The 18,127-nt window shown below is 43.5% G+C and overlaps 1 protein-coding gene across 1 annotated transcript; it reads right to left on the bottom strand.

Moving 5' to 3' along the window:
- Positions 1 to 8,532: 8,532 nt before the first annotated feature.
- CMTM7 (CKLF-like MARVEL transmembrane domain containing 7) lies at positions 8,533 to 12,087 on the bottom strand (the record flags this gene model as incomplete). The annotated part of the gene is made up of 3 exons (XM_009875108.1): positions 8,533 to 8,634; positions 9,657 to 9,755; positions 11,914 to 12,087. Coding segments are annotated over 3 exons (375 nt in total), but the record flags the coding sequence as incomplete, so codon positions are not given.
- Positions 12,088 to 18,127: the final 6,040 nt, after the last annotated feature.

Here is an 18,127-nt window from a genome sequence, read left to right as displayed (position 1 = left end):
ATGTAGCATTATGCAGTGCTAAGTTTGAGGTGTGCTTCAGAACTCTCTTTTTAGTCCTCACTTGGACTTACCGAAAGCATAATACTGTAAGACAAAAGCTTGACAAGGTTTTTATGCCCTACACTTGCTTAGAGAATGGTGGGATGTTGCTCCAAATAATGCAAACCCATCCATGCTACAGCTCTCCTTTTAACTACTTCCTTTGCACCAGCTGCCACTCTTCCAAAAATACCAGTGCGGGCACAATTCTGAAATCCCTGTTCCTGTTGAGCTGTAGGTGAGGAAGGAACGATTACTTAATTGTTCTGTGTTCTCTGCACACCACTAAACAAAGATGTTGCGCTGCCACCCTGGTGTGAGTAGCAAGGCATCCTCAGAAAAGAGGACAGACTCTTACCACTTCTATTTTTATTGTTAGCAAATGCCCGTTTTCACTCTCTTATGCTTGTCTGCCCTGTTTCAAAAGCTACAGGTCACCGGCTGGCAATATGTTGTTAAAGCCACTCCAGTCCCTCAAGTCTGAACTAAACCTTCCTGTCAGGGCAATTCACAGCAAAAAGAGCTTTGGCTAAAGCTCTACCTACTTGTTTCTCAAAACAGCTGGGATAAAGTGCCTGTGGAGGTGTGGCCAAGGGGGTACAATACGGGTGCATTAACGTAAGTTTGTCTGTCTTCTGCCTCATAATCCTCTTCCTCTAAAAGCCTTGTTTTATGAATGAATTAATGTTGTCCTTGACTTGATACAGTTTTCTAATTGTAAATGCTTATTTCTGGCAATTGTGCCTCTCTTTGGAGGGTAACAGGGGCATAATTATTCAGCTCTCATGCATCACAAACTGCTGAGCATGAGGTTATTAATGGAGTCCTTTGCTGCTACCGTGGCTTAATAGCTACAGCTGCAGCATTGTGCTCTTTTTTGGCTGGAGTTCATGAAAAACAGGGATGCAGATCATTAATTTCATGTTAGAACTGATTTACAGATGTAGAAATAACAGTAGACTGTGTTAGATGGACAAAGCACTTCTGATTTAAAAGCAGCTACTATATCAGCAGAGCTGGGATTCGTACTGGTCGTAGGACAAAGCCACCGGCACAAGTCCACCTCGCACAACCCCCAGTGATCTCAATGAAAGAAACCTGGGTTGGTGTAACTGTGTGTGCTGGCAGGGCTGTACTCCGGGGAGAATCATACCCCACCATCACTGCTGGCTAGCAGATGTAATCCAAGGAAGCTGCAAATGGATGCTTTTGGCCAGGATGCTACAGGCTTTGAGGGGCTACACAACTCCTTGCCTGGTCTCTTCCCATCTACCCAGCTGCCCACCCAGCAATAGCTCCGCTAAGTAAAAAGGGATCTCCTCAGCCCTGCCCTGAGATGGTCCAGCTGGGAGGCCAACCTCTCCCAGAAGCTGATGGAGGAAGAGGCATGTCTAGAGGGTGAGTAAGAGGTGAGGGGGACCTCCTGCAGCTGAGTCACTGCTGCTGTGATTCAGGATTGCCCTATCTTTCTTCATGGAGTGCACAAAAGGGAATGGCTCGGTATTACGACTAGTCCCATGCAAATAGCCTCCAAGCCACACTGTGCATTTCCCTGGGAGAACGGTATTTGCTCTCTTTAGGCTGCTAAAATAGGGGCAAGATGAGTGCTGGCTCAGATTTCCTAGTCTGTCCTTACATGCGTAAGGGTCAGGTGCCTCCAAGTCTACATCTGTGGTTTTTTTCTATTTTCTCCAAGGTCTCTAGAGTTTTGCTACAATTCCTCTATGCCAGGAAGGCTGCTTGTCTGCTGTTGCTGTTCCTGCACAAGTGCAAACATGTAAGAAAAATAAGTGGTTCAGACATACTTATTTTAGCGATGACTCTACATTAGTGGCTCGGGGATATACTCGGCCCAGACACAAGTCTCACCTGAGAGCCAGTTAGCATTCACCTGGTGACAAAACTGCTTCTGCAAATATTTATCTTATGAACCTTTCTGTAAAGCTGTAGTCCAGCAACATGCAAAAAAAGCAGGTGCTGCTGGAGATCCTATCATGTTCAGGAAGCGATATGAAAACATTAACGGGAGGAACAGCGCTGCTCCGAGCCGCTCGCTCCGGAAATGTCAGGCAGTGCTGCTACCCTGCAGTGCTCCCTTGATTTTAGCTTCATCTGCACTTTCTTCTCTAGCTCTGCCCTCCTTATTCTCCTCTTCTCCTCCCCATCTTAAAAGGCAGCCTCCTTGTTATCAACACTCCCTATCATAATACTGTCCCCTGAGCATCCACAGTATCATTCAGCTAGTCATAACAGACTTCTTAAAGCCAAACTGACAGAGCACTAAAATACAACAATGCAAAAAATTTCAATATTTAAGTTCTGCCTCCATGTAAAACTGAAAGCTTGCCTTGGCAGCCACCTCACCCTTGAGACAGGAAACTCCTGTAGTGCCGCAACTCTTTCTTTTTTATTCTTCTTTTTTTTTTTTTCCAGAACTTTCACACTTCCTACCTCCATGAAGTGCTGCTTCTGGGCACGGCTTTAGTTTCACTGTCAGAGCAGCTCAGACAGAATTTTGGCAAAGGGCAAAAAGCAGACAGTTTTTTGGTGGTGGTTTTGTTTTTGCCAACTGCCCCAAGGCAGCACAGCTGGTCCAGGCAGGTAATGAGAGCTTGTTTGATAATAAATGTCCATTAACCCAGTAAACCAGTGCAAGTATGAGATAATAACAGAATAAAGTTATTTCATCAGTTATTTATAAATATGGGCTTTTTTTTCTTGATGCAAGCTCCTGGATGGTAGGAACCCAGTGGTTCAGGTACAGTGACCAGTACTAGGTCAGTCCCTAGTAATAAACAACAGTGCATACTTGCCCTACTGGCCGTGAGAAACCAGAGTGCTCACCCAGGGGACTATCCGAGGTTGATGGACTCTGGGCTCAGGGACAGGCAAAACTGAAACAAGTTCTGGAGTATCGAGCTGTGTGTGATCAGTGACCTCTAGAAGGGACAGAGGTAGGAAGGAGCAGCCAACAGCACTTAACTGCTTTTCCTGTTTTCCAGCTGCCGTTGTGCTGGACAAAATTAATCATCCTTCTCCAGGAGAGGAAGATGACAAGTACCTGTGCGACGTTCCGACCTGCTTCCATGCGGCAGGGTTAAACAAGCCCTGGGGCCAGGGACCAAAACTAAGGCTGCCTGTTCCCCATGGGACACCCTCGTGAGCGTGCACCCCCACGCATCTGCAGAGGAGCAGAAGGAACGCCAAGGGCACAGCGCCTGCACCTGTGTTCCACACTGAACACTGAAACAGCCTAAACAGGAGGGTTGCTTACGAATACCCTAGAGCTTTGTGGTGAGAGTGGTCTCCTGTCACCTGGGCATAAATCTCTGCAGGCAGAACAGACAGGACGTGGGCCTCCCACAGCTCCTCTCTCTGGTACCCATTCCTCCCCATGTCACACAACCAGCAGCACCTCCTGGATGCCAGCCCAGTGCCCAGCTCGTCAGCAGAGCCCAGCGATACAGAACTCCAGCTTTCCTTAGCTGTCAGGTGACACTTAGTCTAAAAAGCCAGGGCTATACTTTTGCCCTGATATGGAGGGATGGCCAAGGCCACTGGCTGGCACACAGCTTCTCATGGCTCTGCAGCAACATTTTACTCCACGTTGTCTCCAAGGACAGTGGAGCCCTGAGTAATTTTCTCTCCTCTTCCCTGGAGCATCACTCAACACTGTGTCTCCTTTCCTCTTCCCCTTAAAAGTTATCATTATCTTAGTGTCCTGCTGTCCCCGCTATACCCCACAGTGTTTTGTTCCCAAAACAGTGATTTGTTCCCAAAGTGTTTTAGGAGCAAAGAATTCATTCCTTAATAATCCACACAATGCAAAACACAACCATTTTAGAGCAACAGAAAAAAAGCATGCAAGCTGTCACATAACCTGAAGTGTCTTCATCCTGCACTGTGGTCCTCAAGTTTTTCAAAGCCACTCTTCCTCTTTTTAAAAAAGTTTCATTTCCCTTTCTCACCTTCACAGTTTCTACCTGAAAAAACCACAACCACTATTCACTCTCTAACTTAGCTCAAGACACCTGAGCTCAAACATCAGGTCTGGGGGTTTTGGGGAGTTTTTGGGGTTTGGTTGGGTTTTTGGGGATTGGTTTTTTTTTTCAGTATGAAACACTTTATACTACCTATTTTCTTCACCCAACGGTTATATTTTAATTTTCAGTAAAACTGAACCCCAAACTCTAACTGCATTGGCTCAAAAGGATATACTACACTCATCTTGGCGCTGAAAAGGATGGACAGCTTTTGGGTGGGACAGTCAGAGACCAGCACGTCCAAACACAATGTTGGGAAACACAATGGCAGAGAGGTGGTTTTTTTCTGTGGCTCCCACCTTTTATCCTCCAGTTACAGGATGTATTCTGACACTCCCCAGAGAAAGAAGGAAGGAAAAAAAAAAAGAGCAATACAATCAATCTGATTCTCAAAGCCATTACATCACCCAAATAGTGAAGAGAGTTTATTTCTAAACCAGCTGGAATCCCGCATTTGACAAAGTCGCAGACAGATGGAGCTTTCAGAAGCAGGTTTACACTGAAGGAAACTTAAAAGCACTTTTGCTGGCAGAGCTATAGCAGTGAGGTGCCAAAGTCCCTGCCAGACAGAACTGTCATTCAAAGACCCTCAGTAGAGCTGGTGATACCAGCAAAGCCTGTGCTTTTCTTGGTAGACATATTTCACAAGGAGGATTTGGGGGAAGCAAGGAAGCTTTGGCAGCAGAGATGAACTTTTCCAGCCTGAAAGCACCCCACACACAGAGCATGTGGTGGGTCTCTGGGCCCAGCGCTGTCATAACAGCAACAGCTGCAGGTGTACCTTAGACCTGTCGACAGGCGCAAAAACAAAAAGGGAACTTGCAATGTACTTCTCTTGATCCAGTAAAAACAAGTGAGCTTGCAGCATAACATATTCTTTGGATGATCACAGAACATAGTGCAGAAATTCTTTGGTTGTCAGACTGCAGGAAGTTCCCCCCAGTTTATTTTTCTTTTCCCCCACACGGTGACAAGTGACAGGGTGATGTGTGAGGTGGAAAAATAAAGGTGGTAGTGCAGTGTCAGGAGCAGGGGCACAATCCATCAGCCAGTGGAAAGAGTTTTTGTCTTCAGAGCAAGCTCAGGCTCCAGCCCCAATCCTCAGCATGTGCTTCTCCCCAGCGCCACCACAGGGCTGAGGTCTCAGCTGCCTTCATGCTGCGTGCAGTAGGACATTGGTTTCCCACATGATTGCCAAGAGGGGTTAAAGCTTGTCTGAAGGTGTCTGTTATCTATCTACAGTGACATCTCCTGAGGTGAAGGAGAAATAGAGCTTGTCTCTTTCCTCTGGGGGAACGGAAGAGGCTGTATCCTTAAATATCTACCGTATTGGTCTGAATTAAAGTCAGAGTGCTGGTTTCCAAAAACTGTAGTTAAGTTAGTCTTGGCAGAAAACCTGGTGATTAGGCACCCCTCTTGCAAAAAAAAATGTGTGTGTGTGTGTGTGTACACCTTTTTCTGCAGGTATTTTCACTCAAAGTGCCCAGAATAAAGTCCGTTGTCATGTACATCCTTTGCACCGGTGCTGTGCGGGCAGGGCAAGGAAACCTGAACCATCACTGACCCTGATGAGAGCAGGCGTCTACCTGAGAAGCATGTCTGCTCTCTCAAGCTGGAGAGCCGTTGAGGCATGCCCAGCTGAGGTTGTTAAAAAGAAAAAAGTGACCCATTTCTGACCAAACACAAGATATGTCTTCTGACCATATGGGGGAGTAAAGCAGGCCAAAGTTGGACATTGTAAAGAAGTAAAAAATAGTCAATATGAAATTCTCGATATTATAACAGCCTGTTACATAGTTGAATTTCAATAATCCTCTATATTAATGTCAAAGCACTTTATCTTGGAGTGAATATGTATCTCTTCATCCACAAACAGCTGACTTTCACACTTTCAAATTGGTTCCTGCTCTATGTTGCTGTAAATAGGGCACTTATGAAAAATGACAGTAAGAAGAATCACAGAAACTATGTACCATGAGGAGGGGGATTTTTACCTTTCCAGGCTATCTGCTCAGTTATTTTCATTTACTTAAATTTTTTTGACACTTTAGCAGCTGGCCAATTTCTCTTGTCAAAGAGTAAAAAAGAAAAAAAAAAGTAAGTAAAGATTAGAGAAGAAAATAAGATGACAACAAATGCCATGAGGCTCAGAAAGAATTTTCTGAGGTGACCATCAAATTACTTTGCAGTACTGACACAGAATTTGAGACAAATAGAAAAATGCATAGCAGCCCAGAAGATATTTTCCCAGCAAAGGCAGAAGAAAGGAGAAACTGCATGTAGGTAAGAAAAAGAAGTATACTGCTCCATTCGCAACAACTTTGCCATAAACACTGTTAGACTCCAAAGAGAATAATTTATAGGAAATACACAGAAATTTTCTATAGAACAGGTCTTACAAATACACATTTTACAAATGAGTATTTGTGAAAAGGAAAAAAAAGATCCCACAAAACATTAAGCATATATTATTTGGTATGTATTTTTCTGTATTTGGCAGAGGGAAGTTTTTAAGAACAATCTTTGATTGTTAATAACCTATAAAAATCCATGGAGAAAAAAATCTGATTTCATCATGTACTACTGTAGTGGCAAAGTCACTTTCCATCATACTTGAAAAGTGATGTGATCAAGTTCCCACTGACTGGAAAAGGGGAAACATACCCCCCATTTTCAAAAAGGGAGATAAGGAAGACCCAGGGAACTACAGGCCAGTCAGTCTCACCTCAGTGCCTGGCAAGATACTGGAGCAGGTCCCTCTCAAGGCTCTGCCGAGGCACATGGAAAACAAGGAGGTGGTTGGTGGCAGCCAACATGGCTTCACCAAGGGAAGGGCAAATCCTGCCTGACAAATTTGGTGGGCTTTTTTCTGATGGGGTTACAGTGTCAGTGGATAAGGAAAGAGAAATTGACGTCATCTTCCTGGACTTGTGCAAAGTGTTCGACACTGTCCTGCGTGGGAACCAGGTCTCTCTTTCTCTTTCCTCTGAGACCCCACCTGCAGTACTGCGTCCAGCTCTAGAGCCCCCAGCCCAAGAAGGATGTGAACCTGTTGGAGAGGGTCCAGAGGAGGCCACAATGATGACCAGAGGGCTGAAGCAACTCTCCTACAAAGACAGGCTGAGAGACTTGGGTCTGTTCAGCCTGGAGAAGAGAAGGCTCCAGGGAGACCTTACGGCAGCCTTCCAGTACCTGAAGGTGGCTACGGGAGAGCTGGGGAGGGACTGCTTACAAGAGCATGTGGTGACAGGACAAGGTGCCCCTTGGTTTTAAGCTAGAGCAGGGCAGATTTAGATTAGACATTAGGAAGAAGTTCTTTACTATGAGAGTGGTGAGACACTGGAACGGGTTGCCCACAAAAGATGTAGATGCCTCATCCCTGGAAGATTTCAAGGCCAGGTTGGATAGGGCTTTGAGCAACCTGGTCTAGGTGTTCCTACCCATGGTGGGGGGTAGGAACTAGATGATCTTTAAAGTCCCTTCCAACTCAAACCATTCTGTGATTCAGGCTACGTGGGAGTGTTTGCAGTGATGTATTTAAGTTGCAGTTCATAATTTTGATACTGGCTGAGCTGATGTTGGAAGTCCACAGCTCTGACAGAAAGAGGTAACAAAGACTTGGGTCAGCTTATCTAGGCACAAATCCAGTTCCTTCATTAAATAAATCATCCTTGGAAGTTAAGAATCAGGTAGGAATTTGCAGGATTTCCCTTCTGTAAACAGATGGAGGAAGTCAGAAGCATTCTTTGCCATCCCTCTAAAAGGAGAGCCACATGACTCTTCAAATGGGTTTTACATGCACGTACTGCAAATAGCTGGAAATGACCACAGCCCAGCTTGTGAAACAGAAGTTATCTTCCTCTGTACAGCTCATAAAAAGCAGGGTCTCTGTTATAAACTTCTTGGGAGGGTGAGTGGGGAAATGGGGAGAGCAAAAAAACTTTGGTTCACAACATTGTTTTGCATAGGCATTCAAGTAGATCTTCAAAAGCTACTGGCTGTCCAGGCTTGCCACAAAATACCCATGCTCTTCCCTCAGTCGTGCAGGCTCCTCTTTGGTATCCTATTCTGTAAGGCAGACGTCTTGAAGAGATGAAGGCCTCATACAGATGCACCTTTGAAAAGGAAGACACTGTCACTTGTGTTGCCACAAACAAATTCGTCTACTTGATTAAGGAACACACAGGAAACCTTTTGGTAGGGGGTGGGGGAAGGAGAAGAGGAAGAACTGACACATTCACTACTTGCTGAAAGCAAGTTATTCTGCTCTTGCAGTTAGTTGTTAACAGCTCTCAATAGCTGTGATATGTCTGTGTTGACAGAAAATACAGAATTACTGCTCTGTGAGTAATTTTGAGTAACAAGGAACAAGACATTAAAAAATCCTTCCAGGTAGACCCAGCCCTGTGGCAGAAAATATAAATATTAATTTTGGAAAGCATTCTGGCAGTTAGTAAGCATGATACTTACTCGTTGACTGCGTGATGCATGAAACCTTGTAGGATGACCACATGCTTAAAACACAAAGGATCGTAGCTAGGAACCCGAAAGTCTGGATGAGAAAACAAACCAACCACAAATAATTGAAGAACTTTAGATGACACATATTCCATGAATTTATAGACACCCTTGCATACTCAGCTAGATGTTTTATGATGTTAATAGACAAAAAAAAAAAGGTGATTTTTTTACTCCACTCTGCCAATATACTAAAAAATAAAAGCTTCTGCAGTATAATAGCAGCTTATGTCTCATCAAAAAAATGGCTGAAAGATAGACTGGGAGTGTGACAAGGGTGGAGAAGAAGCTGGGCAGCAGCATAGATTCTTACCTTCTAGACTTCTCACTAGGATTCTGCAACAAAGAAAAGATTTTTTCCAACACCTCTGATTACTGCTCTTTTACTGCACCATTCAAACAAGTCTTTCCCTGCAGTCTGCCAAGTAAAGAAGTTGGTAAAGTCCTCTAGTCCATTTGCACCATCAGGACTAACTTTCTGAAAGCAATTCTTTATTCCTGAAGAATTGTATTTCAGGTCCTGCTGCTGTGGAAATGCGGTTGCTCACACTCAGAAGTCACACACCTCTCTGTAAAGCTCTTCAGGCAACAGAGGCAGAGAGCACCTTCCAGTTAGTCAGCCCAGGAACCCTGTATGTTTCAGCTCAGGAGAAATTATCTTGAACAGGGGCCCATGAGACATCAAAAGACAAAGACCAAGGTGAAATCCTTTAGGTAACTTTTAGCTGCTACAGCAGCCATTTCTTAAAACAGAATTGTCTTAGCTCTTCCCCTAAACATGTTAGTTTCTATGACCTAAAGCAGAAGCCTTTGGTTTCAACGCTCTGACAGGACAAATACGTGCTTTACTGGTGAGTCTGGAGTCTCACAACAAAATATTTTTGTTGGCATTGTTATAGAATATTCACTGAAATGAACTAGACGGTAGTTTACTCAACCAAGACACAAGCAAGGCATGTCTGTAAGAAAACAAAATTACAAGCAACAGATTTTCAGTGCCCTAATTAACGCGTGTTGCAATTTAAAAAGTGTCAAGAGTAATAAACACAGTCTTACCGCTCCAGCCACAAGTCCAGTCAAATTGTAACTCTTGGCCGCTGCTACAATTGAGGCAATGAGAAGCAGAATTGTACCGATTAAATAATGGAGAAACTCCTGTAAAGACAAGCACGGCCTGCATCAGAAGGGAAACTTGTCAGGAAAGGATTCTGATATGCCTCAGAATGAACACAAGCTGGCAACCCAAACCCAAAGGACAAAACACCAGTCAAAAGAGAAAAAAAAACAAACCTAAAAGCCCACCTCATTAGTGGATTTTGTACCATAGCTGACCTTCTGTTCAAAGGTGGAGAGAGGGCCAATCTTTAGGTATAGGAATGTCACTGGAGTGACATACAGGGTACAGATGCAATCTTTCCAATTCAAGGCTTTTCAATTCAACTCGTTACTGAGCGTGAAATATGTATCTTTGCTGTATCAAGTATGCACCTTACTTAAAGAGAAAGTTCTGGAGAAAGGAAGAAGCCTTAAGGGAGTATTTCTCTAGCCTATATGAAATATCAATAAATGGCAACAAATGGCCTCAGTGGAAATACAAATGCTCCCAATTCATGATGCCACGTTTTCTTCTGAGACAGCACCACGGCACCACATTTAAGCTCTTCTCTACCAGGACAAATATCAGTCAATTTTACCTCATTACAAGTAGGGGTTACCTGTGGACTTAGATTTTGAATCCTCACAAAGGTTACTGCAATCAGCTACGGGTGTTTGCAAACTGAACATCGGTTGCTGTGGGGTAGACAGGTGGGCACCTGCTTACCTTACCTGCATCCCACTACCAGCATGAGCCGAGCAAATGCCACGTATAAGGGAGAGGAGAGATTCTGTCTCAAACCAGATGAGAGAGAACATAGTCCCAAAAGGAAATTGTTCAAGGAAATCCCAGATGAGAGTCTATCCCACCACATCACAGTTTCTCTCTGCTCAGCCATTCATAACCAGCTGAGGAGGATCTTTGCCACAAAGCAAGCTCTAAGACTTGCAACTTACTTTCTCATTTGTAACCCTGTTTCAGGTAATCAACATCTCAACCCTTGCTTTTGCTAGAATAAATGATTTCCTTAAAGGAGGCTTCTCTGGCTAGTCCATGATGCAGCAGGCAAATTAGGCATGCCATTGCCTCCTTAAAATAAAACCAAATGCCACCAAATAAAGCAGTGCACACAGGCCTACTTCAGAGGAATCCAAGGGACGGGCAAAAGTGCAAAAGAACCATCAAAAGCTAAAATCAGGTGGAGAATCAACCCCTAGCAGGGCTGAGAGAGTGCCCCTCTAGAGAAATAATTTACAGTTTTAAAAAGTGTCAGTGCTGAGAAACCTCTGGAACCACTGCAACTTACTGACTGCAAATCACAGCCCCAATTGCAATGTAGAGATCCTGCCAGGAAACTCAGCCAAACACTACTTGTATTTCGCAAAGTCTCTCACACGCCTTCCTATTCTGTTCTAAAGATATTAAATATGCAACTGAAAAAGAGGTTGGTTGTAAAAGGGCAGCAATGTTTAAGCATCACATCCCATAAAAGCTATCTGAAGCTGAGCAGCCACAAACTGCAGTGCCTTAAACTCACTAGTGACTCTGGAGCATCTAGGAATTATTAAATACACAACGAAAAAAACCAAAACCAGCCAAGGCAGAGGTCAAAACGGCACAGTCCTGTTACAGTCCTGCACACACCAAATGCTGCTAGGATATGACAGATGGATGTGCAGGCAGAATGTGGGAATGAGGCAGGAACATCCTGCAGGATGTCCCAGGAATGGTCAGACTACAGCAATCAGGTCAAGGCTCCGATTTATTGCTGTTGTTTAAGATACCTAAAAACATACCAAAAAGAGACTTAAATAGCACCCCTGGACTTTATTTTGGGACAGGATGTGGTTAATGAATACTAATGCTATGATCTGGTGCTCTAGCAATCCCTTAAATGACCCGAGCTAGGACCCATCTGCTGAAGGCTTGGTAATCAGTAGCTTCTTTTCAATTGTTTCAGAATAACACTATTCCCTTCCCTGGAGTAAATCTGGATTTATACTTGTGTGAAGGAGGGCAGCATCACATCTAAACCTACTAAAAAGCCCCTTATAATTACAGCATCCACTGAATGGAACACTAATAAGAAAAGCCATAAAAGGATTTGTATACAAGGCAAAAAAGAACTACATGAAAAACAGGTGAAGAAAATGGGCTAAAAATTAAGTCATCAACTCATAAGAGAGGCAAGGAACCTAGACCATCTAACCGGCTTACCGCAAGTGGCCAGCTAACACAAGTGAGCTTCCTGTAGATTCTGAAAATGTGGATAATGTAGAAGAACAAAATCATAATCAGGTCGCACATGGTGACAATCTGAAAGTAGCTGTATGCACTGTAATCCGTCCATGCAGAATTATTTACACTGATGAATCCAACCAGCAGCGAGATCTGAAAGACATAGGGCACGTTGAAGATTTTTACAATGGTGCTCAAAGGGTCATGGAGATGCTCTTAGACACAACAAAACGGCACTTAGAAGACAAATATCTAATGTAAATGGGACGGTCCCAACAAAAATGGAGGGCAGAGTAACAAGCATGGTAATAATGTTTTAAAATTTGCTGTTAAACAAGCTAAAACAACCAATAAGAGTGGGAAAAGAGCCAGCTGCTAGAAGGAAAGCAGCAGTTTCAGCCTGAAGAATTCAACATGAAAAAGTCCCTGTGTACAATACATGGAGTCACAGAGAAGAGACACTGAATGCCAGGAGTTGCACCAATGACTGAAGCATCTAAACCGTACTGGCTTTCAGAAAGAAATCACCAAAAGCTGTCAAAATTAAGGTGCCCATGAACATGTGCACCTTTACTTCCATTTAGTGAGATGTCTCACATGCAAAATCAGAGGACCTGGCTGCAACTGAGCTAAGACTTTTACCTTTCCTTTTCTACCACCTACAGAGCAGGAGTATTAGCAGACTATAAGGTAGTATCATAGCAAATAATACACACATTTGGGAGAACTGATTAATTCACTCCACCCCCAATGCAGTAGTTACAAAGCTTTAATATGTTAATAGTCACATAAGACTATAAAACACTATTGTATGACTTCTTTCAGCTGTTAGTTTGCAAACGACAAAAGCTGTTTTATTTTTTTAATCTAAAGCTACTTGTTTACTTTGCTAATCTTGCTGCTTCTACCACCCTGGCTAGCCTGGGTGGTAAAAATGAATCTGCTGAGGATTTATCCACATATTTTCTTATTACAGATTTCATCCATGCATGCTTTCAGTCACTGTAATTTTTAGTTTATCCAAAGTCAGCCACAAGCAGTAATGATTGACATTAAGGGCTTCTCCAAGACATTAAAAAATTACCTGAGGAAGCCCGCACTTCAAGACTACACCATCCTTTCCTGCACACTCATCTTCCAAATTCCTAACCAACTGCATCCATTATCAGAATAATTTCCTTAAGATTAAAAGGAAAAAAACACAAACAACCCAACACCCAAACAACATAGCTTAGATTCTCCCTGCTGTAATTTTAACTGAGTTTCACCTGCTCAGTTCTAAGTGACAGGCTAAACATACACATCCTCAAGGGCAACCAAGGGCTCTGTACACACATAAGAACCTCATGAGAAGTTCACAGGAACTTGTCAGCTTGTCCAAACTTCATCCAAACAGCCACATCAATGCTGTGACAGTGAACCACCTCAAAAAGGTGGCTCCAAAGAGGAAAAGTCAATGCTCCGGGATCCTTTTCCACATGAGCGGCTAAGCTATTGGTAGATCTGCTCCATCTCCGTTATTTTTACCGTGGTAGTCCAAGCACAGGCTGCGGGAGCTGGGATTGTTCAGTCTGGAAAAGAGAAGACTTCGGGGGGACCTAATAGCTGCCTTCCAACACGTGAAGGGAACCTACAGGAAGGCTGGGGAGGGACTTTTTACAAGGGCATCCACTGACAGGACAAGGGGAAATAGGTTTAAGTTGAAGGAGAATAGATTTAGATTGGACCTTAGGAAGAAATTCTTCAGTACGAGGGCGGCAAGACTTTGGAATAAATTGCCCAGAGATGTTGTGGCTGCCCCCTCCCTGGAGGTGTTCAAGGCCAAGTTGGATGGAGCCTTGAGTATCATGATCTAGTTGAGAGGCGTCCCTGCCCATGACAAGGAGGTTGGACTAGAACATCTCTAAGGTCCCTTCCAGCCTAGGCCATTCTATGATTCTATGATTCTATGAAGCAGTTGGTATTAGTACTGGAAGTGATGCTCAGTCCAAGCTCGTGACAGGCTTCTGCACCAAAGCCCACATCTGCGCCCACCTCTGGAACAGCGTAGGGAAGACAGGACTTTGAGGTGCAGGGATAGATCATCCTTAACGCTTCTCCAGAATGGAGGTTATGTGTACCTTTGAAAGTGCATGATACTGCTCATTCTCCATCTCCCCAACTATGTTTCTACTCTCTGGTTTGGGGGTGTAACACCACAGCAGCATTCTGCACGTTTAGTGCTTCTGTCCGTACCACGCCGGTTCTCCGGGACTTGCAGTCTAGCCACTGGGGAATCCTAAATGCACAAAGTCTTGCACCTTGTGTGTGGCAGAGCTTTATGAGATGCTACATTTCTTCAGAGGCAAGAAAGCAATACTCTCTGCAATCCAGCATTTAAAGGCTTCTGCCCCAGTTCATCAATTCTGTGGCAATTTTAACAAAGTTTCGTCCAATTTATGTCTGTATACACTAGGTCTACATTAAGCTGTGGTTTCATGAGGGTCCATGGCCTTCATCATCATCTCCTTCCCACACTGATTTCACTCCCTGTCACGTACTGGCTCCTCCACTCATCTGTGCTGATCCACCTCCACGTATTAAGCCAGCAGAAAAGTGAACTACTGAAAAAAAAGCAAACAGCTTTACTCTGACTTTGCCATCAGGCAAGGCAGGGCCAGGTGAGCAAGGGAGTGTGAGGGGGAAGCTAGGACTGCAATGGGAAGGACAGGAATGACTGAGCCCACAGGACGGAGCAGGCAGTAACCATGCAGGCTCAGGCTGCTGCAGACTGTCCATCTCGGTTCCTTCAATCTTAATATCAGTTAAGCAAAGGGTCATCTGACTTGGCTGTTGAATAACTTGAATAATTAGAAGGAGATCAGCAGGTCACTTACCCTATAATCCAGAAGAACGCTTGAAGTGATGCAAGACAAACAACTATTATTTTCATGAGAAAATGAAACTCAAATTTAATGAAATTCCATTCTACAGGAAGAGTTGACAAGAAGTCATGCCAAGTATTACATCTTGCTCTTGAATAAAGGTGTGATGAGGACAACACTTCTCTAACCATCAAAGGCTAAAAGGGCTCACTCTTCTTCAGGTGCCTTCACAATGATTCATTCTGAGCTTTAATTATACTGTACAAATCAAGAAGGAAGCACTAATTCACAGAAGTATTAAATCTGCCTACTGGCTTATTTCAAGCTTGAACCATTAACTTCAGCAGCTTTTTCACTGTGATAAGAATGACTGCATCCTTGAAGTACAACTACCACCCAAATAATAAGCAGCATTGATTAAAAAATTTTAGTTTAAACTAGACAGAATTCTTTCAACTTCATTGACGCATAGAAGTTTGGGGTTTCTTTTCAGTTAAAAGTTACAAAAAATTGGGAAGAAGAATAAAAAAGAATGTGAGCCATCCAAGGACAAGGTCAGAAAATTCACCTGAGCGGTTATATTCCTCAGCAATAACTAGATACAAAGTAGCAACGATTCAGTGAAAAATCTGCTGAGCTCCTAAGAGCAGGGTAGAAACATGGATTTGAATAAACATACTTTCCATTTCAAGTGCACTCCACCATTAAAACAATTCCAAAAACAATTAATAAAGATTCTCCCTTTTTTATTTTAGATATGTTTCAGCACACAGGAGGAAGAAATCACTCTGTGGCAAGAAGTATTTATTGCAAAGATTTCATTCCTTAGTGTAAATTTCACCACATTAGATTTACATGCAATTTCTAAAGCGGGTTCTCTTGTGGGAGGCACATAATGCTGCTTTCCAGGACAGGCGCAAATGGGACCATATCAACAACTTTGTATAAAGCTATACCACGTTAGCCACACAACATTGCCTGCATGGCCAGCACGTACAGTCAGAGCTGAAGAAGTAATACTAACAAATGTAGGAAATAGAGCAACATAATATTATTTGTCCTTTAAAAGTGACAAATACCAAAGTTCCTACACCGGGTATTGCTTTCTCACGATATATCAGGTGACGATGGTACTTTTTTCTCTCCTGGAATTCCTGTTTGCAGAGAACTTGATACTGATGGATAAAATGATTAATACGTTACTGTCTGAGATATGGTTCAACATATATCCTAGAAGTCAGTCTGCGGCACAGCGAGCAAGAGAAATTAATGGCAAAGAACTAAAATGATCAAATGTTACGAGTGTTCTTTATGCATCTGTGCTCAGGGGAGCAGGTTAATACATCTTGAAAATAAAAAGTAGAGGCACAAAAGACTTAGGGCCCTGCCATTTCCTTTTCGACATAGCATTTCACAGTCCGTGAGAGCAGTAGACACGTAACCCACAGCCAGCAACCTGCCAGACCAGAAGTACACGTCGAATGCTGGTCAGCCTCATTAGCAGATTTCAGTGTGCTCCACAAAATATGTCCAGGCTTGAGGCTTGCATTACAAAAGGGGCAAGGGCCACTATTTAAGTGCCTTCTGTTTTCTGAAAATGCATCAATCAACTCCGAGGAGGTTTTTTTTTAATTTAAATAAAGTTCCGTATTTACTCTACTTCACAGAGGTTGATCGGCTTAAACTAATCCACTTCTTGACTTTCCATTGGACCAGATATTTGAAATGAGTCATGGAGCACATTTAGGAACACTGGTACATATCAGGATCTATTTTGCAGTGAAGCTACCACGAGCTAAAGGCAGTCAGCAATTCCCAGGAGACCCTCAAGACCTTCCTTATCAGACAGAAGAGGAAGATGGTAGGAGCCTGCATTCTCTTCTCTATTTTGAGCTTGAGATGAGGCAACCACATCCTCTGCAACGTTCCGATGGAAAATGTTGGTTCTTGAATGGTATTGACAAAAACTCCCAAGTCTAAACTCCACTCTGATTTGAAGTGAGCACAACTCTACAAAAAATGAACCAGAGTTTCCTCTCTCCTGATATGGTCTTCCTTCAAAAGCCAACTCAGGGTCCCTAAAAAAGGGTGAGCAAGCACAGATCATTCAAGGATGCTAATGGGAGATGGGACACGGGCTGTGAGATGTGATCTTTACAACAAAGAAGGGCCAAGTGTTATGCTGTTGCTGCCTTTAAGAGACGAAGGCAAGGCTAAAGACCCTTTTTTATCTTGTGCCATGACACCCCTTGCTCAATGTGCCAGGCATGGGCCAGGCCAACCAGCCACACCTAGGGCTGGGAGTAAGAGAGGGGCTACAGCTGCACAACATTTGTCCCAGCCATGTGGGAAACGTAAAGTGTGATGCACTTACATGTCTCGTGCTCGCAGCACGGGTCAACGAATCAGAGAGTGGCTGAGGTTGGAAGAGGCCTCTAGAAGTCATCTTGCCCAACCCCACTACTCAAGTAGGGAGACCTACAGCTGGCTGTCCAGGACTGTGACCAGGTAGGTTTTGAACACCTCCAAGGATGCAGACCTAAGCAACCTGAACCAGTGTTCGAGCATCTTCACTCTAAAAAAAAAGCATTTTCTAACACTCAAGTTAACTTTTATGTGCCCGCTACCTCTTGTCGTGTCACTGGGCGCTATCGAGAAGCCGGTAAGTTCAAAGCAGCTCCACAGAGAATCACTTGCTCCAAGGAAGAGGCAGGCAGAAGTGCATGCCCATCAGCCAAGAGATTAGATAGAATTTTCCTTGCTAGTGCCCTGAGGGTAAGGAAGGAATCACATGTAAGAAAGGACTTGCTTTGCTCTCAACGTACCCACAGGCCAGCTGGCATCACTAAGCATTTTCTGCTCATGTGGTAGCAGACGCTAGTTTATCTGACCGCAGAACGATTTTATAACCCTGAATCAATCTGTGCAAGTGCTTAGTATGATCTTTTTCTACTGTCCTGCTTTAATGGCTGTAATAAATAAGGCTCTGGCTTTACTAGCAATGCTTAATTCTTTTGAAACATTTGGAGAGAAACTTTATCAGACACAGCTACCTACGCAAATATAAATCCAGCACAATCTTCAGTATTGACAAGAACCTACACTAAAGGAAAGTTTAATGTTCTGCAGACACATTTCCACAGACAAACACTGATACAACAGCGGAGGAATTGTGTCACTGGCTCTTCAACTCTGACCACAGTTTTGTAACCATCTTACTGTCTGTAGTTCAGTAAATCACGTATTTTGCTGCTTCAGCTCCCACATTCGCCAGATGAGGACTAATAAAGATTCCGCATGTGTTGTGCTGAAGTTTTTCACCTTCAAAA

This window comes from Apaloderma vittatum, unplaced genomic scaffold (genome assembly GCF_000703405.1).
Source record: "Apaloderma vittatum isolate BGI_N311 unplaced genomic scaffold, ASM70340v1 scaffold9258, whole genome shotgun sequence".
In the NCBI taxonomy this organism is placed as follows: domain Eukaryota; kingdom Metazoa; phylum Chordata; class Aves; order Trogoniformes; family Trogonidae; genus Apaloderma; species Apaloderma vittatum.
This window is presented reverse-complemented; position numbering and strand designations above follow the sequence as displayed.